Genomic DNA, 24,740 nt, shown 5'->3' with positions numbered 1-24,740 from the left:
GGTGTGACCCTATAGGTTCTTGTAACGTTAGCAGTAATATTAGAATGATTCTAATGTTACAAACAATGAGTGGCATCTAGCAATGCATCATTGCTACCTAAGTTACGAGAAGTCATGATTCGACATAACCTTTTGTAATTAACCTTTCATGCATTAATCCTTAAGTCCTATATCTTTGGAATGGACACAAGTCATGGAATAGTCACACTTGCATAGTCCATCCCATGTTTCTTGATACCTTAAGTGAACTATGATACACAAATAAGTATGACATCCCATATCAACTTATTTGAGCATGGCCATGCATTTCTAGTCTCACTCAATCAAGTGGCCTAAGATATTATTCCCATTATGTAGGAGGGACTTATCCTATATTGATCAACCATATCCCTCTACATAGATTGTGGTATATCCAACATTAGTCTTTATAGAACAACCGAGCCACGATGTTCGTTTGACTATATCAAAATATACAACTCACGATGTTGGGATAATGATGATCTCAAGTATGAGGATCATATACATATTAATCACTATGAGTAATGTTGTGACAATTACATAATAATCCAAGAAACATACTCATAGCGAGTCAGGTCCAATATGTTGTTCTCTAACACACATATTCATGCATTGATTTTGACACTCCATATCAATGACAACTCTTTATCATCAATCAACTACATGTTAGTCTTAATGCATTATTGTTGTCCTAGCCAACAATAATACTTGACTAAGGATCTTTTAAGAATAATCATATTATTCTCAGGACATTATTATAAAACAATTTATTTATGTACACAGAAAAGAAACTGAAATAATAATGGCAACGCCTTATATCAATAAACATGATAAATCAAGTATGTTATTACAACCATCTCGTGATTGATCTTTGGGCATACTCTTACAGAATGCACATAAGAAAGTTATGCTTATGAGACTTAATGACATTTATGAAACTTTACCTTATTTTAATTGTATGATTTATGTTGCTTATTATTTGCATGTGAACTTACTAAGCTTTAAAGCTTACCCCATTTTTTTTTCTTTTCTTATAGTGTCGCCAAGCTAGTTTGGGGATCGGAGAACGCCGGAGTTTTCGATCACACTATCAATTGAATAATTGGGTATAGCTAGTCTTAACATTTTGAGTATGGCATGTATAGGGACTTAGTTTTTTTGTTATGTGTCATATTGATTAGCCAAATGTGTTGGCTCATTATGGTATTATGATTCATTTTGTATATGGCCATGAGAGGTGGCTCATATTGATTATTTGGGTTGTAACCCTAATTAGTTATGCATGCATGTAAGTGTGTTTGTCCTTGTTGTGATTGTTTGTGATTAATGTGTATGACAATAAATGTGGTATAATGATGAATAGATATGAAATTGGTGTGAACTGCCATATGAAAGCCTAATGGTTTAAGTATGTGATATGTTGACACTACCAAGTTATAAATTAACCATGTATGTGAATGCTTGACTAACTCAAGGTGTCATGTTGCATGCCATGAAGGTAGTGTAGGTGGGTGAGTGTTCAAGGGTGGCAAATGGCTTGGAAAATAGCCTAGAAATTGTCCACATGGACATGTTTCTAGGCCGTGTGAGACACACGATCTACCCCATGGGCGTGTGATCCGGCCGTGTGTCTCCTGCACCCTAATTAATGCAAAATAGAATGCCCAGTAGTAAACACACTGGCAGAGACACGGCCGTGTGTCTTAGTCGTGTGGAGGACACGGCCTTAGGCATAAGCGTGTACCCAAGCTGTGTGAAGTCTGCACTTAATTTTGAGAATTCAATTCGCCACATGGCCTAAGCACACTGGCGTGTGCTGTTACATTATGGACCCTTTGGTACACCCATAATTAGTTAGTGTATGAGGGTACACACTAGGGAGTGGGAAAATTGGTGGTCTTCATTCGCAGTTACTGTGTGGAACTAGCAATTGTATTATAGACTCTTTGGTATACCAATAATAAGTTAGTGTATGAGGGTACACACCAGGGAGTGGGGGAATTAGTGGTCTTCATTCGCGGTTACTGTGTAGAACTAGCAGCTTTGACTACTATTTCTCTTCGTTCGAACTTGAGTGCTCTCGTTAAATGGTCTCTTTCACTTTCTAACATGGTTAAGGTAAATGCGGATGTGAGTTTTGTCTTTGCACAAAGGAAATCATGTTCAGAAGTTATTATTTAGGATGAATTGGGCCAAATTTTAAGAGCATGCAACCAACTTACATGTTCTGTGTGGTCGGCGTTTGCTGCTGAAGCACTGGTAGTTGTTCACGGTCTTCGATTTGCTTATGAGATAGGTTTCCATTCAATAGTTTAGAAGGGGATTTTAAAGCTACCATTGAGAAATTAGTTGATACGGTAGAGGATCTATTGGAGATTAGTGCATTAACTTGGGAAGCCAAGGAGCTTTCAAAAGCACTCTATACTTGTCACTTTTAGTTTGTGGGTAGATATGGGAATAGGGTCACGCATGCAATGGCTCGTGATAGGTTACAGAGAGGCGAAGATCAGTTTTGGGTGGAGGAAGCTCTTGATTCAGTTGTTCTGCTGCTAATGAAGATCGTCGCCTCATAGACCTCCCTTAATTTTTGTAGGGCGTCTGTCCTTTGGGGCTTCTTCTTCAACTTTTGCCCTATGTTTGGCTATTTGGTTTTCCAATAAAGTGACCGATTTTTCATAAAAAAAAATAGATGCTAAATACTAGAAATGTTTAAAATGTTTTGTAAACTGTGAATTAGAATTACTTTAAAGTAATATAGATTCATATGAAATGTATATTTATATATTGAAAAATAAATTGAAAGATTGAATTTGTTATTAGGCCAATAATTAAAGCCCATGTTAGACTTCAATTACTGAGTTAACGAAATTAATGGAAGAGTGGTTAAAATATTTAATTTTAAAAAAAAAATTGTGATTAAATTGAAAAGAATAATAGTTGGGTGCTAAAAACATAACCAAGTGTACAATTATGTGACTTTTCTTGCAATTACTCCAAGTCTAAATGGGTGGAATATTCTAAACCCAGCAACGCCGAAGAGAGGCAGGCAATCCATTGTCACAAAGGCCATTAAAGGCCGGGTTTCTTAGCCCACATATAAGACATGGATGGATCGGTTTTACCCTCCCCCAAGTCCAAAATCCAACACTAGGAGGAAAATTAAAAAAAGGTTAATCTTTCTTACGGAAGACATCAATAAAGGTTTTTAAGCAACAATGAAGCTTTTAGAAGTGAGATTATTATTATAATTATTATCCAAACAGAGGACAGCAAGAACACGCTATCTCTCAGATTATTCCAGGCAATCTTGCACCACCGCCTTGAAGGAAGACCAGTTAAGCCAAGAGTGAGATATTATTATTTACATAAATACTGAATTAATATATTTTATGTATAAATATGAGGAATACCGATGGGTCTGTTCGCATCAATGCTATGCCCAAAGTGAACGACTGACTGGGAATTTTCTGCAATTCAGGACTTGATAATTTCCTTTGGGTAATTTCAAATTTGATAAAAGAAATTCCATTGAAGAAGTAAACCTGGGGAGTGAAGAAGGCTCCAGATTACGGCCGTGCTTGTATTGCGCTGATTGGCTGCTTCGTTACTGGCATTTGATTTTCCGTAATAAAATGGAATCGCCTGCCGATTCTTCCCCGATTAGGCCCCGTGATCGAGTCGTACGGGTATGTTCACTGTTCTTTTTTTTTCCCTCTGATTATTCAATTAGGTGAAAATGTGAAAATGTTGAAGTTTTATTTTATTTTATTATTCTTTGTTTTTTTTTTCTAATTATACCTTGTGGATTTGTTAATATTGGATTGAATTGCTGAAAAGAACTATTGATTTTGTAATCAGAGGTTAGCTGCTTTAGGGATTCCAATGGAGTACCTTGAGAAGCGTTATGAGGGGATAATTGATTTTGTTAATGGTAATGGATTATTGTTGCCACAGATAGTTTCCGCACTCTTACCTACAGATGAGGATGTGGCTGAGTCAATACAAGATGCTAGTTTAAGGTCTAAGAAATGGATGTGCCTAAGTATGAAAAATCAATTTCGTGAGAGTATGGTTTGGTTGCAGTGGCTGATGTTTCAGGGTGAACCGACAAACACTTTGAAAAACCTAGAGGACTCGAGTGTTGAACAACGCGGTGTTTGTGGTGCAGTTTGGGGATCGAATGACATTGCATATAGGTGCCGGACATGTGAGCATGATCCAACTTGTGCTATTTGTGTTCCCTGTTTCCAGAATGGGAATCACAAGGATCATGACTATACGATTATCTATACCGGTGGCGGTTGCTGTGATTGTGGGGATGAAACGGCATGGAAACAGGAGGGGTTCTGCACGAAGCATAAAGGTTCTGAACAGATTCGACCACTCGATGATAACTTAGCAAACTCTGTTGGTCCAGTGCTTGATGCACTCTTTATTTGTTGGAAAAACAAGCTATTGGCAGCAGAATGTATATTTCAGGAGAATATGAGAGCAACTGACTGTGGTGCCAAGCAGAGGAAGGCTGCAAATGAGCTTACTTATGTGGTTGTTGAGATGCTTATAGAATTTTGCAAGTGTAGTGACAGTTTGCTTAGTTTTATAGCTAGGAGTGTAATTTCTCTAGATGGTTTATTGGATATTCTGGTTAGAGCAGAGAGGTTCTTTGGTGATGGTGTCGTGAAGAAGCTCCATGAACTGCTGCTGAAATTGCTGGCAGAGCCTATCTTCAAAAATGAATTTTCTAAAGCATTTTTAGGTTACTACCCAACTGTTATACATGAAGCCATAAAAGAGGGAAGTGACAGCATTTTCAATAAGAAATACCCACTGATCTCAACTTTCTCTGTACAAATATTCACAGTGCCAACACTAACTCCTCGTCTTGTGAAGGAGATGAACCTATTGGACATGCTACTGAAATGCTTGGAAAACATTTTTCTTTCTTGCGCTCGAGAAGATGGTCGTTTGCTGGTAATTTCTATTATTCTTGATTCCTTTTGTGTACTAGGCCAAAATTACTTGAGGACAAATGATTTGGGCATTGAAAAGAGAATAGAGCCTGAGATTTGCTCACATTGTATGTCCATTTGGTTATAGGAATGAAAACAATAACTCCTGAAAGCAGTTATTGAAAAATTTATTTTACTAGTAATGCGTTAGAAGTTTTACAGTCTATGTAAGTCTTTTTGTTTTGTTCTTTTGCAGGCTGCTAAGTGGGGAAGTTTGTATGATACCACTAACCGTGTAATTGAAGACATCCGGGTTGTTATGAGCCATGATGTAGTCTCCAGATATGCAATCCATGAACAGAAGGACTTCTTAAGAGCTTGGCTAAAGCTTTTGACTTTTGTGCAAGGGATGAACCCTATTAAGAGGGAAACTGGCCTCCATATTGAAGAAGAAAATGAGGCTATGCATTTGCTTTTTGTTTTAAGCCATTCTATTGCCAATATTCACTCCCTTCTGGTAGATGGTGCATTTTCTGTTGCCACAAATGAAGGGGCAAGCTGTCTTCCTTACGTTTATATGCAAGATGTGGATGATGGAGATAGCATAAGACATGCAAAAGTAGGAAGGCTCTCCCAAGAGAGTTCTGTTTGTAGTGTAACAGGAAGGAGTGTTTCAAAGGCTACTGAAATAGGATCTGATTCCATATATCATTCAATTCCCTCCACTGTCATCTGGTTAATACAGGAGTGCTTGAGGGCTTTGGAGACTTGGTTGGAAGTTGATGGCGGGACCCCTGCTGCTCTTCAGAGTTTATCTTCTTCAAATAGTAGTGGCATTTCTGATAGCAATTTTTTGGCAATAAAGAAAACCTTGTACAACATTAAGAAAGGCAAATATTTTGGGAAGCTAACTGGTTCAAGTGAAAATCAGAGCTCACAATGTTCTTCACCTGTATATAGTGGAAATCGAGCAAGTGATGAAATGGAGATTGCTAAAAATATAGGCTCTGAGAGTACAAGCTCTTCAGCTGAAATTGATCCTGTTGCATGCGATTATATGGGTTTGGATGTCAGTGCCATGGAGACAGACAGTGGCATAGGAGTAGCGACTCTACATGTTTTGAGTTTAAGGGAATGGCCAGATATCATTTATGATGTTAGTTCACAAGAGATATCTGTTCACGTTCCATTATATCGATTATTTTCCTTGCTTTTGCAGAAGGCATTGAGAATGTCTTATGGTGAATCTATAATGCCAAAAATAACAAATGCTTGTTTGACAAGTTCATTATCAGCACATGTAGATTTCTTTTGCCACATCCTTAAGGGCTGCAATCCTTTGGGGTTCTCTGCCTCTGTTATGGAGCACCCTTTACGGATTAGGGTATTTTGTGCTCAAGTTATTGCTGGAATGTGGCGGAAGAATGGGGATGCTGCCCTAGTATCTTGCGAGTGGTACCGCTCTGTTCGCTGGTAGGTTAAATTGTGCTTTATTTGTGAGTTGTAACTAGTGGGAAAAGGTCCCCTAAGTTTCCATTTCTTAGTTGTCAAGTTCTTTCTGGTGTTCTTTACTTTCAGGACTGAACAAGGTTTGGAGCTTGATTTATTCTTGATGCAGTGTTGTGCTGCACTAGCTCCTCCTGATCTCTATGTTAAGAGAATTGTAGAGCGCTTTGGGCTGTTGAACTACCTCTCTCTTACTCTTGAGAGGTCAAATGAGTATGTATTTACACCTTTTAACTTCTAGTTTTACATCATTAAAATGCTTTTAAGTTCATTTAGTTTCATTAAAATACCTTTTGTTGATTTCTCCAAGATTTATTGCTTTACCAGTTGAATGGATAACTTTAAGGAATGAATGCACCGTTTTATTAAGAAATTTAATACTTGACATGGTTGCCACAGCTTCTACGTGGTTTTTGTGCCTTCATTTTACATTCTCAAAATTTGCTGTTAAGAAAATGTACGTAGCAAAAAGTAAAATGATATATTGATTATGTAACTTCAACGAGAGCATGATGAGTCCCTATTGAAGTCATTATTTTGCAAATCACAGAAGTCTTTTTTGTTATTATTTTTTTCTTTTGGTTTTGCTTTTTTTGCTTTTGAAGTGAAATCTAGTAGCAAAGATGGCCTAGACACTTGCACTCCTTTGCACCCTTAAGGATACTTGCAAGATTCTGCATTCATGTTTGATATAATGTGACTTGTACCATCTTTCAGGTATGAGCCAGTTCTTGTTCAGGAAATGCTCACTCTAATCATGCAAATATTACTAGAAAGGAGATTTTGTGGACGCAATACAGCTGACAGTTTGAAAAGAGAACTGATTTATAAGTTAGCCATTGGAGATGCTACTCACAGTCAACTACTGAAATCTCTACCACGCGAGCTTTCCAAGTCTGACCAGCTTCAAGAAATTTTAGATAGGGTTGCTGTATACTCTAATCCATCAGGCTTTAATCAGGTTGGAATTTTTGGTCTTACATACCTTTCGATGTTATGAGTTGTCAAAATGGCTTTGACCTGTTAATATTTCATAATATTGATGTATTTCAGGGAATGTATTCATTGCGGTGGGCCTATTGGAAGGAGCTGGATTTATACCACCCTCGTTGGAACTCAAGGGATTTGCAAGTTGCAGAAGAAAGATACTTGCGTTTCTGTGGTGTTTCTGCAATGACTACTCAGCTGCCTAAGTGGACAAAGATATATCCTCCTCTTGAGGGAGTCGCTAGGATTGCTACATGCAGAGAGACACTTAAGATTATTCGTGCAGTTCTATTTTATTATGTTTTAACTGATAAATTTACTGAATCATGTGCTCCTGATGGTATCCTGATGACAGCACTGCACTTACTTTCACTAGCATTAGACATTTATTTGCAGCAGAATGGATCTGGTGGTGTAGAACGTCATATTGGGGATTCAAATTCCCTGCTGGATTTTGCTAGTGAAGCAATTACTGAATCATTAAACTATACTGCTGGCAACCAGAGCTTGTTATCACTTCTTGTTGCATTAATGAGAATGCATCAGCAAGACAACGAAAACAATTACATGGAATCCAGCAAAAGCAGTTTTTCTCCTCTGATTGAAAGTTTATTGAAGAATTTCGCTGAAGTTGATTCCCAGTGCATGACCAAACTGCAACAACTTGCACCTGAAGTGGTCAGCCACCTGTCAAAATCTACTTCTAATACCGAGAGGAGGACATCAGGTTCAGCTTCTGATAGTGAAATGCGCAAGGCGAAAGCTCGTGAAAGACAAGCTGCCATATTGGTTAGATTTTTTGCCTAATGATTCTGTGAATTTATGTTGAGCATAAAATGAAAGGAATTCTTGGAATTTGGAAAAATAGAAGTTGTAATATCATAATAACATGTGGTATGGAATAGGATAAATATTGAAGTGTATTTGAAGTGAGGGAAGCAATCTTGAAAAATTCACGTAGGAAGCAGGTTAGCAACTTGCTTCTCAGCTAACATTAACTATAATAGCTCATTCTTTGCCTCTATAAAGAAAAATCTGTGATACCATTAGAATGAGGATCATTTAACTTTGGCCAATATCTCTCTTCTTGAATATTGTAACTATATGCAACTTGTATGAGTTTCATCTCAATGGGGGATTGCCAAACATTGGATTATCGATGTGTCAGTTATTCATTGGCCTGGTTAAAAAACTGTTGACAGTTTCCTGCATCTTAAGTGTTAGGTCCATTGCATGACTGCTGATTAACAAATTGAATAGACCCTTTAACTTTGCCAATTATGTGATGCTGTCTTTGGATAATTGTGGAGGCAATCAGAATGTGGAAATTGAACTAAAATGGAACATGATCTCAGTGTATTTGTTAGTCTGTGGGTTGAATTGTTTTTGTATTCTGTAACCTTTCCTGCAGGCTAAAATGAAAGCAGAGCAGTCCAAGTTTTTGTCAAGCATCAGTTCCACTGCTGATGATTCAAAATCTGAAGCAGAAGTTTCTGATTCTGACTCGGAACATGAAGCAGAGAGTGCTGTGCAACAGAGTTGCTCCCTTTGCCATGATCCTACTTCCAAAGATCCTGTTTCTTTCTTGATTCTTCTACAAGTAAGTGATTAGTCTTTAGGTTACCCATCACTTTCAGACAAACAGAATCTTCTTTCTTTTTTTTTTTCCCTGCCAGAATTAACATTTTATTATTTCTTAATAAAGAAATCTAGGCTTTTGAGCTTTGTTGATAGAGGTCCTCCTTCATGGGATCAATTTTCAGAGGAGCAAGGTTATATTCCTGCAAATAGGTCATCCAATCAGTCAGATTCAAATGCCTCTGCCCGCAGTTCAGGATTGGCTTCTTCGTCAGTACCGTTGACTGAAAATCCAGTTATTGAGTCTAACAATAACAGGCACGGACAAGATAGGGAGGTAAATGTCATTCTTGAGTTTTTCAAGTCTCGATTTCCTTCAGTGAGGAGCACTCAAGCACCTTTAACATCTACTGATATGGGGGACAGTAGTATATACAATATAGAGAAGTTGGAAGAAGATATGTACAAATCTATTCGTAATGAAATGTGTAATAATTTGTTACGCTCAAGTTTCAAAACGGATGTGGTATCCTTTGCCACTGAATGTTCTCAAGGAAACCACAGGGATGTGGAAATTGACATTCTTGGAAAGTACATTGTTGCACTTTCAAGTGAGACAATTGGAAACCCTTTGGGTACTGAAAACACTGATGTCGATAGAGAGTTGACAGAATCTACTTCACAGCCTCTTGTTTATGATGGGTTTGGACCGTTAGATTGTGACGGGATTTATCTTTCTTCCTGTGGGCATGCTGTACATCAGAGTTGCCTTGATCGCTATTTATCATCACTGAAGGAAAGGTAAGCTTTCTTAAAAAAGTCAATTTTGTTCTTATTAGATAGATTTCCTTATTTCTGTTAACACAAGTCTAAACCTCACTAAGCTATAAAATTCAAAGGCTCATGCAACCTTTTACGACTAATCTTTCTCAATGCAATTATGAGGTGTGAACTTATAGTTCTTTGTTTTGGACTTCTTATTGTCCTTTTGGTGAAGGATACTCTACTGAAACCTTAAAATGTCCTCACTAAAATAAATCACGATTTATTCCATTCATTGTTAATGAAACTCTAAGTGTAGATTTGGAGCCGGAATCATGTAATTGGAACTTCCCATGCCTAAATGTATTGCCATTCAGAGGCTCCTACTCCTGTTTCTGGGTTAATTTCAACCTCATCATGGTTTTTGTAACTGTGCCTTCAAATCCTCAAACATCTTGTACCCACCTTTGTGGTCTGGGTTAATTTCAACCTGATCATGCCTTTTATAACTGAGTCTGTTAGTTGAGCCCTGAGAACATGATAGGAGCTTCAAAAAGTTAGTGGATTGAAGGGAAAATTTAACAAATTGTGCGTAAGTATCTTAATCACTCAACTAATTCTGTCCGTATGGAGTGGACAAGACTCCAATATAAGAAACAAATGATTCAACTCCCTAAAACAAAGCAAACAATCTGATATTTAAACTGAAGACTCCTAAAGCTTAACAGAAAGCAAAAAGAACTGCAGAAAATGGAAGTAATGCTCCTAAAATTCCTCAAACACATGCGAAAGGCCCAACAACTGATAGAAACAATTGACTTCTTTGCTGTTGACTCCCCCTAAACTCTTGTAATCTTCACGTGATTTTTTATTATTCCTTCTAGAATATGTTTTCAAAAGAGGTATCGTATAAGAACTTGAGAATCTTGACCTTATGATTTGGATGGTTAGTGAAATTTATTTGTAATTTCGTTTATCAAGGAACCCAGATGTTGCAGAAATGCCTTTTATCTTGGACATTTCAGATGGTGCCTGCCTGGAAGTGCTCTTGCTTGAAAGTGCATAAGATATATCTTCTTGTTCTGTTGTTGCAGATTTGCCCGAAGGAGTTTCTTTGAGGGGGCACATATTGTGGATCCCAATCAGGTACTGGCTTCACAAAAATTATTCTTCTGCCACATCCTCATTTAACGTTTGATGTTGATCTTGTACTTGTTTGCTTTGTCAGGGAGAGTTTCTGTGTCCTGTGTGTCGCAGACTAGCAAATTCTGTCTTGCCTGTAGTGAATGGGACTTCCCGAAAGGCTGGAAGGCGCCCTATGACTTCAACTGCTGAGGTGCCTTCTTTAGGGTCATCTGCAGCGAACAAAGAAACATGTTCTCTTCTGCTTCAGCAAGGTTTATGTCTTCTGAAAACTGCTGCCAACGTGGTTGGGAGACCCGATTTCTTTGAAGGTCTTTCTCTTCAAAGAAAAGAAAGTTTAAGTCAGAATCTGGAGCCTATATCCCGTATTCTGTCCAAAATGTATTTTTCAAAAGAGCAGGATAGATTCTTAGGATCTCCAAGGTTAAGCCACCCAATAATTTTATGGGATACTCTTAAATATTCCCTTATGTCAACAGAAATTGCTGCTCGGAGTGGAAAGACATATATGGCCGCAAATTATACTCTTACTTCTTTGTATAAGGAATTTAAATCTTCTAGTGAATTTACATTTTCCTTGTTGCAAAGAGTTGTCCAGAACCTGAGCACTACAAATTCTCTTCATGCCCTCCAAAGATTTAGAGGTCTTCAACTATTTGCAGAGTCTATATGTTCTGGGCTTGTCTTTGACAACCACAGCACCACACATAACAAAGAAGGTATGGTTTTCACTAATTATTACTTTGAGATTCATTTGGAACTTGGCGGATTTATAAATAATGTCTGATACTAAATTCTTGAGGTTGTAGATACATTTAAGGAATAGATATCATGGTATCCAAGTTTGATGCTGCTTATGTGTTATAGAGGATTTATTCTAATCTTTTGATGGTTTGTGGATCACAAATAAATCTACATAAGTCTTTGCTAAAACTGAAGTAAAATAACAAAACTTTCTACTCATGCTAACAAGATGAGCTTTTTCTACTTAACCATACGATGAGGGAGAATGCTCTTTAAACAAGTAAATGAAAGGAGCAGCATTATATACATGTGTGTGTGTGTGTGTTTGTTGATGAGTCAATGGATGTTTATCATCTTTGGCATTAATATAAAAAACAGCAGATAAATTGTCTTACTTTTGGATTCTTGAATAAAATGTTGGACTCATGATTGTCTGACGACAGATAAGCTCCTTCGTATCTTGAAGCATGATGATAAGGAAGCATTATATCCTGACATTCAATTATGGAATCGGGCATCTCATCCTGTTCTTGCTCGTGACCCTTTCTCGTCACTGATTTGGGTTCTCTTCTGTCTTCCCTGCCCATTTATCTCATGTGAGGAGTCTTTGTCATCCCTTGTGCATATTTTCTATGTTGTCTCTGTGATTCAGGTTTGCTACTATCTCCTTATATATAGGTTCCTTTGGTCAATTTGTACAGTTTTTCTTTCCTAAATTTTCTGGTGTCTGATGGGAACAAGAAATTTTGATTACGGACAATATTTCTGGCCAAATGAAACAATATAAAGAAACATTGATGCTTCTAAACATCTGGGGTGATGTTTATATGGTTTTGTCTAAACGATATGTTAAGCATCCAACCTGAAATCCCTTGGCAGGTGGACCAGTGGGGAGGCCTAACTTATAAAGACACTTTAAGATGTTTTCTATGAGGGACTTGTTTCAAAGGATTCTGTTAACTGATTGAAATTTTTTCTTGGAGCAGTCATTTTCTATGAATGTAACTTTTAGTCACTGTAATTTAGCACCACCACATATTTTCTGAATGTGATATGTTGATTTCAGGCTTTAATTGTATGTTGTCAGAGGCATGGTTGTAAGACCGATGGATTAGATTCCCATAACCGCCTAGTTACTGATATCTGTGGCATTCTTGGAGAAACTGGTTGTGCTCACTGGTATTTTGTGTCAAATAATGTCGACCATTATTGTGATATTAAAGATATGATTCGAAGATTGAGTTTCCCGTACTTACGGAGATGTGCATTGTTGTGGAAGTTGCTTAAATCGTCTTCCTCAGCACCTTTCTGTGATAGAGATGATGTGTGGGAGTCCTCTCATGCAACAACTGACATGATGGATACAATTGAAAGTGCTTCAGTGGAGCTTAATGAAATAGAAGAACTAGAGAAGATGTTTAAGATTCCTCCTATAGATGTTGTTCTTGAAGATGAAGTCGTACTATCATTTGCATTAAAATGGTTTCATCACTTCAACAAGGTATATGAGACCTGCAGTTTCCGAAATGTTTTCTACTGCAATCCTGCGGTTCCTTTTAAGTTGATGAGCCTGCCTCATGTTTATCAAGACTTACTACAAAGGTTTGTTACAAAATCCGTTCTTAGACATGCAGGTATTGTCCCTCTTTGAAGAATATCTTCATTCATGAGAATGTGTTTCAACAGGTATATAAAGCAGTGTTGCCCTGACTGCAAAGCTGCGCTTGTTGAACCTGCATTATGCCTTTTGTGTGGTAGATTGTGCTCTCCAAGTTGGAAATCATGCTGCAGGTCAATGTTCAACTTTCATTTTTCTGGTTTTGTGCTTCAGATGTGCATTTATCCATGATTCTCTGGTATTTTGATTCTTAAGATACTATAGTAAATCTAAAGTACTGACCTTTTTCTTTGATGTTTTCCTTACTAGGGAGAGTGGATGCATGGTTCATGCAATGAACTGTGGTGCTGGTATTGGTGTATTTCTGTTGATAAGGGTATTGATCTACTATTTTTTTCCTGGAACTTTAACCTAATTTTAACTGAAAGTGGCTAATAGTCTTTTTTGTTGTAATAGAGAACAACAATCCTACTGCAAAGATGTGCGCGTCAAGCTCCTTGGCCTTCTCCATATTTGGATGCATTTGGTGAAGAGGTAAAGCATTTTCTTCTTATTAGCAAAGTTTCAGTTAGTATTACTGTCATTTTTGTATTTTCGAAACTTGAGGTTGAAGCAGATAAATATTGGGTAGTATTACTGTTATAGGATCGGACATATTGCAGTTATTGTTGAAACTGCCAAAATGTTAGAAATATCAAGGTCAATCTACTTGATATTTTTAACTTGATTGAAACTGCCAAAATGTTAGAAATTCCAGAGCTCATTTGTTTGTGTTGCAGGAAAAATCTCTATAGGTGTAGTGTAAGTGTTCTGTAGGAACTAAATATTTGTTTGAACCTTCTATGAGATATCAAAATTGTTAATTTGAATTTCATCTGGTTACCATGCTATAGCACTGAATCTTACAATATAAATGTCTATAGGTTTGCTTTTCGTTTTGCCTCTGCACTTCCATTTCATAGCAAGGCATATTCTTATCATCCATTTGTGTTATTCTGCTTCCTTCTCTTATTTAGGATATTGAAATGCATAGAGGAAAACCGCTGTACTTGAACGAGGAACGTTATGCAGCTCTAACTTACATGGTGATTTGCAAATCTTTCTTTTTGTTTTATATATATTATTTGTCCTTGACACAGTTGATTTTTTATTTTCTTGTATTTGTAATAAATCTATTCTCTGGAATAGGTTGCTTCTCATGGCCTTGATCGGAGTTCGAAGGTTCTAGGCCAAACAACCATTGGTACCTTTTTCATGGTTTAACTTGGTTTCATGTTAGTGGTGGTGGTTAAATCTTTGGCTTCTTTCATATGTCTCCATCTTCTAGCAAGACATCAATTGCATAGAAACTGGTTCTACAAAACTGAAGATTGCCAGTATCCTGAAATTATTGCAAACTAAGGATCTTGGACGGTGATGTCAGCATGTGGCGTTTTTGGCTTGACATACTGGTAATCAGATCTGTTCAGTGGATTCAATGCTTTTTTTCCCCCTTATTTTTCTTTGTTCAGTTGTGTCTTTTACTTTTCTGTTAATGAATATTGATTCTTAGATCACTGTGTTTGACGGGAGAAATGGTTTGGACGTAGTATTTTTCCTCATTATGGGCAAAGTGGAGCAATAGTTTCTGCTGTTTTTATGGGTTTGTAACATGGCTGTGTACATAATAGCACATTTTCTCTCGAGACAACAATTCTTCCCTTTTTCTGTTTAAGACAATGACTTCTACTAATATTGCCTCAATTTTTTTTCTTAAACATTCTTTTTCAAATATTGCTGTTTAGCATGTGTTCTATCATGTTCGAGCTTTAAGATGAGATATGATGAAAACGAGATTCTTTAGAATATATTTTGTTGGACGCATGCTATACAAGGAATTTTAGTTTCTACTTTTGTTTTGTACCAAAACCTTTAATAATGAAACAACATTTACGATTTCATGGAACTTAACTTTTTAAGTAAAGGAAGTCAGTTATGGAAATTCCTTATCTTTTATATTCAATAGTTTGACGAACTGTGATAAAACATGAAAATATCACATGAAAATGCAGGTGTAATCGGTCACTTAAAAAATATTGTTATAGAAATTTGGAAAACATTTTCTAGAAGATCATTTTTAGATATTCTAAAAGATCATTTTTGAGTTTTTGCGTTTGAAAATTAAAGTACAATGAACTTGAGTTGTGAGGAAAGTTTTAACACTTTTGAAACATTCAAAATTAGTGTCTTATTAAATATATGTTGGTATTATTTTTCGAGTTTCAAAATTGAAAATTGAAAATTGAAAATCTAATATTTATTATGATATAAAATTAATAATAATTTCTTATTTCTTTAAGTCGATGAAATATAGAAATTTTTGTATTTTAAAAGGATATTCTTTTTTAATTATAAAGGATAAAACTTGTCTTGGTAAAATGAATGAATTATGAATTGTATTAATTCATGAATATTAGAAAAAAAAACAAACTTTAAAAATTAGTTCAAGGTTACTTAGAGTTCGCCTATAAATAGACCACCTATGCTTGTTGAGTTCATCTTTTTGGAGTGCTTTATTTGAGCTTTTTGTTAGTTAATTTCTAGTATTTATTTTGTATTGCAATCTTTATATATGCTTTTATTGGAGAGTTGAATATCATTGTAAGTGAGGTAAATTGGGTGAGTGATTGTAACAAGTTGGGGATATCTATTAAGGTTGCAATTGCTTCTTGTTACAAGGATATATTTAGCTTTAGTGAATAGGTTTATGAATTCATTGTTGAATAAATCGTTCACTAAGTGAGCCACCGTAAAAATTTTTGAGTTTATTTCTCTTTTATTGCCTTTATAGAACAGTCTTGTTCTAAACTATGTTGGAATATTCATTAAGACATTGTGTTTGGACAGGGAGCAAAATAATCTTTTCAATTGGTATTAAAGTAGGCTTCAAGAATTGTTTAAAGGTGATCCAGGTTGCAACCATAAAGTACACGAAAGAAGGAAGCTCATGTTGAAAAAAATCTGGTTTGAAAACGGTTTGAAATACATAGCTAAAATTTACAATTTTGAAAATCAATCTGCTTTGTAATATTTATAGCAATAAACCTTAGACTGAAATCGTACGTGTGGTTTCGAATAAACAGATCCTTAAAGTTTTTCGGTTTTCAACCAAACGATCTTCTCTTCCGTTCTCGTACCACAAATTGCTTCGAGTGTGAGCTTGAACCAATTGAATCAGAACACAAAATTAGAAAAAAAAAAATTCTTTTTGTGGTGGAAATGAAAATTCTTTTCGAGTGTGAGCTTGAACCAATTGAATCAGAACACAAAATTAGAAAAAAAAATTTCTTTTTGTGGTGGAAACGAAAATTCTTTCTTTCTTTAATAGAAATCGGTAGAATTTTTATTTTGAAAAAATATATTGAATAGTTGAGAATAAATTCTCTCTATTTTTTGGCAGGGTAATAATCTCTTAAAGTTGTGTTAATAGCCCTGCTGGTGCTATTTATTTTTAGGAAAAAAAGGTAAAATCCTTGTTGAATTGTAAAGGTTTATTTCAAATAGAAAAATAAATTCCTACGTAGAGTAGGATTAGGGTGGATGGCATCCTCTAGTATTCTTACTAAGGTTGCCGCCCTCCTTATATCCATGAGGGGTTTTTGGGCCTCTCTCACATCAAGTCTAATTATGAGTACTTCTCAGACTTTTGACTGAGTACTTTGTAATCTGATTCAACTTGATTCTATCTTTTTATTTCCCAAAATAAACTTCAATATATTTATATTAAATAAATTTCTCATCTCAATTTTACCTCTAGCAAAATTATGACGATTTTATCTCTGATAAAATTTCTAAAAATATATATTTAATATTTCACAACACAACTTGTTCATTATGACCAAATGATTTATTTTCATTTTCAGGCTTTAAAGTAGCTCAAAAACATAAACTCATTCTCCCGATCATTTTTAACTAACTCATCTACATTTCCAAATGAATCATTTCTCATTTCCATTTTGAGAAAACCAAATTCATTTCCAAATGATTCCATTTCTCCATTTCAAAGAAAATCATAATCATTTCTCAATGTTTTCCATTTCTCTATGTATATTCATTCTGCTAATTTTGATTCAAACACGCAATTCATTTCTTATTTTAATGAGCTAGCAGAAGGACAGATTGAACATATGTAATTAGGGCTTAAATTATTTATAATTAAGTTTCGGCTTTTTACCTATTAATTATAAACTCATTTAGTCACGAAGTCATTCCACTATAGTATCATGACTGAACACACCCTAATGACATACCATTACGAAAGCATCTACTTAGTTCTCGTCCAATAATCTTGTCATAAGTGTGTTACTCTCATAGGATATCCTTAATCTCTTTGGGGGTAATATCTGCTCTCCCAATATAATACTATTTTATGTGGTAACCATTACATCCTCCTTAATGAAAATTTAATTACTATTAAATAGTAATCTAGTCATTCGTCACAAAGACGAACAACTCGTGACTACGTTTACTTTTCATCAAATATGTAATGCCAATGAGAGGATATTGTTTACCCATGTCTTGGGATATAAATTCCACTATTATGAATGACACTATATACTGTAGAAGTTGTACACCCAATGCACCAACTTTTGGTTCCTTATCTATTCGAGCTTAAGCTTTTACTTACATCAAAGTGTACGAGTCACGTATACATAGTCTGTCATCCACTCAGGATTTAGGTATGCCACACTATGGACGTCACAAGTGAATAAATCCATAAATAGATTCAGGATCTATTCTTCTTAGGTCTAGCCCGATGTACTTCCAGTCCGGTCTGTCACATCTATGTCTTTATCTTCTGGGAGTCATTCGCTCCGATGCCCAAGACAAAACATATCTCCAATTGGACTTGATTGATGACATTTTAGTATTTCAATCGGTTTACTCATTTATGATTAGACTAAGAAAATGTTTAGGTTTGTCTACTAATATAAGTTGTCTTTTAGTATTACAAACCGACCACGTAATACCACTTAATATTAGTTAAATATTAGACAACCCGTGAGCAACATTTATTTCCATTTTTATTTGCGTGCAAAAACATGTGAGGACAAAATACAAAGTATTAATGTAATTCATGAATAATTTTATTAACCAATCTATCTAAAAAATTACAAGTTTACCAAGATAAATATACTACACTTAGGGCCCCGAATCCAATAGTTTCCCACTTGCCCTAGTGAAATAGATGAGTCATGTTTAACATTATTGTACCCTTCTTTATGTTTCCTAAAGAGATCTTTAGCTAATAGAGTCTTGGAAAAATAAATCCCCATGGTTTGTCCTCATATGCGATCTTTGACTACATCCACTATTCCGTTAAACACTACCGTCTCCCTTATGATACTTTGTATCAATGTGTTTTGTACTTATATGGTTTCTTTAAGATTTAGTTAATCTGTATTGTTACAGTGCCATAGCTTTTCCATACCCCATATTCAACCCTCCATAGTGAAGTTAGTAGCGTAACCCTACTTGACACTTATTCAGACTATGGACCTACTGTTTAGGACAAAAACACAACTTGATGTTTATTTCTATAAATCCTAACATGATTGGTAGTCAGAACCAATATATCTAATAGGAGTAAGATCTCTTCCAGAATACGCAAGCATATAATCCCTCATTCTTTGTAAATACTTAAGTGTATGCTTAATTGCTTGTCAGTGTTTTGGTTTTGGATTCGCCTGATATTGACTCACCAACCCCACTACAAAATAGATATCTGGGCTTGTGCATAGCATAACATAACATACATGAAACTTCATACTACTGAAGCATAGGGAACCTTTCTAATGTTCTCTCTTTCTTTCGCTGTTTTAGGGTAGTCCTCAAAGAGGGATGAAATCTCGAAACGAAAGGTTTATTTCTCTTATTCAAATTGATCATTGAATAACGCTCCAATATCTTATCTATGTATAAAGCTTGAGATAGTGCTAAATTTCGATCCCTTAGGATTCAAATGCCTAAAACAAAATTAGCTTTTCTCAAGTCCTTCATGCTAAATTATTGAGTTAACCATAGTTTAACCGATGAAAATTTCCCTACATCATTCCCAATGAGTAGAATGTTATTGACGTATATAACGAGAAGAACAACCTTTCCATCCCTAAACTGTAACACCCTATATTTGACCCAATCGCTAGGTTTGGGTACCAAATGTCACAATTAAATCGTATTACTTAGCAACATATTTCTAATTTATTTACTTCTATGCCAAATTTAATGTTATGTTCTCATAAATCTTAAATACTACCCATAAGATTTCCATAAATGAACATCATATGAAACTTCTTATTATATGATTAACTAACTAAGTAGATTAGTGTTATTTAAATACTAACCCATATACTAAATATATTTTATACACGTAATCTGACAAATTGGATTTTGCTTAGTTATACTATTCAATCCCCGATGCGTAGCCTCTAAGGGCGCCTCTCTATATGCATTATACCACAACAAAGAAGTCCACAAAGATTCCGTAAGGTTTGGCTTGGTCCCTTTCACATTTTCCATAACAACCTTTGATCCTACATTCAATGCAAACCACTCATAAGTTTGAATGAGCTTAGTGAGATTCTATACACCAATTTATTAAATAAACATCTTGATGTTGTGAGCAATAAGAATTAATGCATGTAAATAACTACTTGAGTCTCATGTAAGCTCTCATAGTTTGGCTGGCATGGTCAACGCTTGTACGTTCTTCTTGAACGAATCGTTGGTGGACATATCGGTGTAAAATTTTGGATGAAATTGTATTCTTTCTAACAACCTCTATTTGATACTTGACTTCTTCAAGCTTTATCTCAATATTTTCTTTAGCTCACAGGTTTGTGTTATCAAAAGATAGCCACACAAGTGGATATACAAATTTTCGATTAACCTTTGTAGTCATACATGCGTTTTGCCAAAATGGCAGATTCTTACTTTAAATCCTTTATTCTGTGTCGAACCCGATACCGACTTACCATATTATTTGGACAACTGCGTTCTTTTAACTTGGCTTGTGCAATGTATCTCTCTAAAGAGTACTCCATTTACATATACCCTCATATGTGGCCTTTGAGCTTAAGATTTGACGAATAGCTTTTATAACTAATTTATTTCGAACCTGTAGTTGTATGATAGCCCACTAGCTTTCCCATCTTTACGCTAGTCTGAATGGACCTTTCATCAATTTGATAGTCCTAATGGATTTCCCTTCCTTAGGTAGTCTTGGACGAACTTCACAGATAATCCTTGACAGGCGTTCCATCCATATGATAGTCCCTGCAAACATTTTCATCTTCAAGATTGTCCTTGGTGAACATTCCAAATGAGATAGTCCTTGGTGGACTTTCCACAAAAGACATGTAATAGTCCGGCTTAGACCTAGTTGGAATAGTAGTTTTGAGACCAAAAATTCGAGTCAAAAAAATATTTTAATATTATTTTTCGTGCTTATGGTATGTGAATTAATATGTGTGAAAATTTCGTATGAAAATTTAATCGTTTGTGTGCTCAATTTAATAAAAGGTCCTAATCGCGTAAATTGTAAAAGTGGCCTTCTAATTGTTAAAATGCCTATTTGTTATGGTTTATTAATTATGAGGTTCTTATGAGGTTATTTGACCATGGAATGAATTAAATGACATAAATAGGCATTATTTTATGGAATTTTAATGATTTATAATAAGGTTAAATTGGTAAAATATATATTAATGTTATATTAATTAAAACCAAAGTTAAATTTTAGTTTATTTTCTTCATCCATTGCCTAAAATACAAGAAAAAGAAAAGGGAAAAAGAACTCTAGGGTTCGGCCATTGATTTCCTTGATTAAGGTATGAGTTTTGTTCCGTTTTTGATAATTTTTAAGTTTTTGTAATCGTTGATTTGTTTACTATCAAGCCCATGTCTCAATTTCTGATTTTGTTGATGATTTTGAGTTGAAAATTGATGAAAATATGATTTTTATGAAGTTTGATGTTAGTAAATGAAAGATATGTTTTGGGTTAACATGTTTTGTTTTTGAATTTTTGATGAATTTGAGTAAAATGGGCTAAATTGTGAAATTTGTAAATTGAGGGACTAAAATGTGAAATAAATGAAATGTGTGGACTTGTATGAGTACCGTGAATATTTGGCTAAGTATAAGTATAAAGAAATTATGTGTATTTTGTGATTTTCTAAAATAGGGACTAAAGTGTCAAAATGTGAGGGCTAGTTTGTAAAATGCCCTAAATGTGTTTGTGGATTGATTTGAATGAATGCGAAAGTGAATAAGTTAAATTTGAATTGATATAGATCAATAACCAAAGAAAACAGAATTAGATCAGGGAAAGTCGAAAGTCATCGAGTAGCCGATTCTATTTATTCAAATCTGTACGAGGTAAGTCGATATCAAATAAATGTATTTTGAATTGAATTATTATTGATTATATGCTTTTAAACAATGTTTTATGATTATATGTGTTGAGAATGAGATATCTGAGAAAGTATCGACAAAGTTCTGACGTCCGAAAAGCCCCGTATGAACCTTAGGAATAGTTAGGATATATATGTCATGACATAGGATCCGATATGTGTTATCGTGTAGCACCAGTCTTGGATGTTGGCATTGACTTATGATTTATGTGTAAGACCACGTCTGGGACGTTGGCATCATACTTGATTTCATGTAAGACCCTGTCTGGGATAGTGGCATTGATATTTGATTACATGTAAGACCACGTATGGGACATTGACATTGTACGAGCTTTCCAAGTTATCCGCGTATCCTTATGTTTCCGAACGGTTCAATGGGAATTTCGAGAAAATGAATTATGATGTGAACATGTATCCGATTCAGGTATGTCTGGAATGAGTATCATACTTGATGTAAAAAGGTAAGTATATGTACTTTAGTGATCAGTTGATGATATGTGATAAAAGCATGAGAAAATATGCTATTTGTGCTAAAGACTTTGGAATATATGAAATGTATATGAACATTGAGGTTTGTGATAGTAATTGGCTATGATTTATATGCAAATTTATGATGATTATATGAATTAAATGATAAGTTTATTTGTATATAGCTTACTACACTTTTGAAAGCTTACTTTCTATGTGTTTGCATTGTTTAATAGATATCGTAGCTATCGGGAGCTCGTGGATCGTCGAGGATCGTCACCACACTATCGAACTATATTTTGGCACCTTTTGAAAATGTATATATTGAAGTATAGCATGTATAGGCTAGAGGTAGTTGAATATGTTTTGTGAAGTGTATATTTAGCCATGTGATATGGCTTAATTATGGTTGAACTAATGGTTTGATTTTGGTATATGATATGTGATGCAATAGTGGTATGTTTGACATGTTCATGAATGGCCAAAGAAATTGGTCAAATTGGTAAGTTTTTGAATTGTGCTTATTTGGAGAAAAGGTAAGATTATGGCATGAGATTGAATGATGGATTTTAAGGTTATAAATCATATGTTTTGGTATGTATTTGGGTTATGGAATGATATGATTTGATATGTGTTTCAAGCATGAAATGTGTTGATAATGAATTGGTATAAATGATGTATGTTTTGGTTATAAAATGATTGAGAATTTGGTATAAAAATGATGTAATTTTGATGTTTTAGGGAGGACCCTTAATGGGTGGCAATTTGGCCATGCAAATGGCCTATTTTTGCCCACATGAGTAGAGACAAGGGCTTGTGTCTCAGCTGTGTTGCTCGAGGGCCATTTTGAAGTGAGCTTGAATAGACCACATGGTCGCGCACACGGGCATGTACTAGGCCATGTGGCCAAGTCAGTTTCGACCATGGGCTAGACACACGGGCGTGTGACTGGCCGTGTGACCTAAGTCAGTAGCCTCCCTAATTTTCACACGGCCTGGCACATTGGTGTGTCTTGTGGCCATGTGGACAAGTCAGTATGTATGCCCTGTTTTGACACGGCCTAGACACACGGTTGTGTCTAAAGCCATGTGAGGCACATGGCCTGTTCACACGGGCGTGTGGCCTGTACAACTTTGAAAAATGTTTAAATTTCGAAAAATTTTTGTATGTGTTCAGTTTAGTCTCGACCCCTTTATAATGCATGTTTAAGGTCTCGATGACCTATATAAGGGACATTATGATCATGTTTGATTATGATTGTGAATAATGTATGTGAATTATTTGTAAAATGTTTCTGATTGTCCAGTAACGCCTTTAACCTTAGTCCAGCGACGGATATAGGTTAGGGGTGTTACAAGACAGTCCTTGGTGGTCTTCCCGCATGAGATATCCTTTGGCTGACTCTCAATATTAGATGTATATTTGCAAATATTCCAATAAAAGATCCTGTCTTCTATATATATTCACATACAAGGAACTTTCACATTTTTCCCTTGCCTTTGAATCTTGGCTGGACCTCTTATCAGCATGTTTGTTAGCTTTGTATGCGCCATGATTGTTATAATAAACTTTAGTCTTATAGTAGTTTCCACATATATGCCCTAACGGGCTTCTTTGTTTACTTTCTTAACGAATTTCATTTTTTTCCACAAAGTGGACCTATCCTCCACTGGATCATGCCATGGCTAGCCGTCGACTTTTGGCTCCAATGAGTTAGTAAACCATTTTCATGGTACCACCTCGTAGAGCCAGTAGACCATTTCCATGATGCTGCTCCGTAAAGCTAGTAGACCACTTATCTAACCAAACCGTCTCACCTCATCTTATTGATTCAAACACCAAAGTGTTCGTTTGCAAGGTTAGGCCAATTCACATTTCAGTGATTCCAATCCTTATTCAATTCGTCAATTCGTCCATTACACCAATTTCTATATCTTTAACTAACCCACCAAAATAATTCCTTCTGTACTCCACATTTTATAAGCATACATTTCACGCATAACATTACATTGACTATTATAACATGGAGTATGCCACACGCCAATTCATTGATACACAATTGTATCATACATTTAGAGAACATACTTGCAAACATTCATATAATTTCAAAACCATATGCGTGCATAACCTTTCCAGATAACAACAATCATATATAGCCATAGAACCCAAACCAAATTCTGTATAGAACATACATGTTGCTTAGCAACTAGAATAACATCGAAATAGCGGAGTACAAAAACTCACTAGCCATCCTTCGCCCAAGCCAACTTAGATTTTTCCAAATGTCAGAGCCTCCTTCGTCCTGGCAGCTAAGCATGTCAACCAATATACCAATTAAATCGAATGTATTTAAGCTTTAAAACCCAGAATCTAGTAACATGCAAAAGCTTTTTTCAAATATTTTAGAAATCCTTAACTTCTCTTATTTCAAATCCATGAATACAAAAATATTAAGAAACCTACTAGCTCATCGGATTCACTACTGTCTAGACTAATACCTCATGATCACTACACCA

General features: G+C 35.5%; 1 protein-coding gene across 3 annotated transcripts; it reads left to right on the top strand.

Annotated features, from left to right (window-relative positions):
* Nucleotides 1–3,103: 3,103 nt before the first annotated feature.
* Nucleotides 3,104–15,062, top strand: LOC108464792 (E3 ubiquitin-protein ligase PRT6-like). 3 transcript variants are annotated; one of them, XM_017765064.2, is made up of 18 exons: nt 3,104–3,352; nt 3,497–3,704; nt 3,877–4,989; nt 5,224–6,440; nt 6,546–6,686; nt 7,191–7,434; nt 7,527–8,249; nt 8,872–9,060; nt 9,166–9,839; nt 10,895–10,946; nt 11,029–11,662; nt 12,131–12,339; nt 12,754–13,289; nt 13,374–13,478; nt 13,615–13,681; nt 13,762–13,839; nt 14,322–14,390; nt 14,494–15,062. In XM_017765064.2, exons 2-18 carry the CDS (start codon nt 3,651–3,653, stop codon nt 14,566–14,568), a joined length of 6,180 nt encoding a protein of 2,059 aa, XP_017620553.1. In that variant the 5' UTR covers nt 3,104–3,352; nt 3,497–3,650; the 3' UTR covers nt 14,569–15,062. The 3 variants fall into 3 exon arrangements, with proteins under 3 accessions (XP_017620553.1, XP_017620551.1, XP_017620552.1); XM_017765063.2 differs by having other exon boundaries at nt 3,106–3,364; XM_017765062.2 differs by having other exon boundaries at nt 3,105–3,704.
* Nucleotides 15,063–24,740: the final 9,678 nt, after the last annotated feature.

This window comes from Gossypium arboreum, chromosome 13 (genome assembly GCF_025698485.1).
Source record: "Gossypium arboreum isolate Shixiya-1 chromosome 13, ASM2569848v2, whole genome shotgun sequence".
NCBI lineage: Eukaryota > Viridiplantae > Streptophyta > Magnoliopsida > Malvales > Malvaceae > Gossypium > Gossypium arboreum.
This window is presented reverse-complemented; position numbering and strand designations above follow the sequence as displayed.

Bases quoted from the DNA above. Each gene is read 5' to 3' on its own strand.
- LOC108464792 (XM_017765064.2), top strand. From the start codon at position 3,651: ATGGAATCGCCTGCCGATTCTTCCCCGATTAGGCCCCGTGATCGAGTC. The intron at 6,441-6,545 runs GTAGGTTAAATT...CTTTACTTTCAG, and splicing joins TGGTACCGCTCTGTTCGCTG to GACTGAACAAGGTTTGGAGC. The intron at 7,435-7,526 runs GTTGGAATTTTT...GATGTATTTCAG, and splicing joins ATCCATCAGGCTTTAATCAG to GGAATGTATTCATTGCGGTG.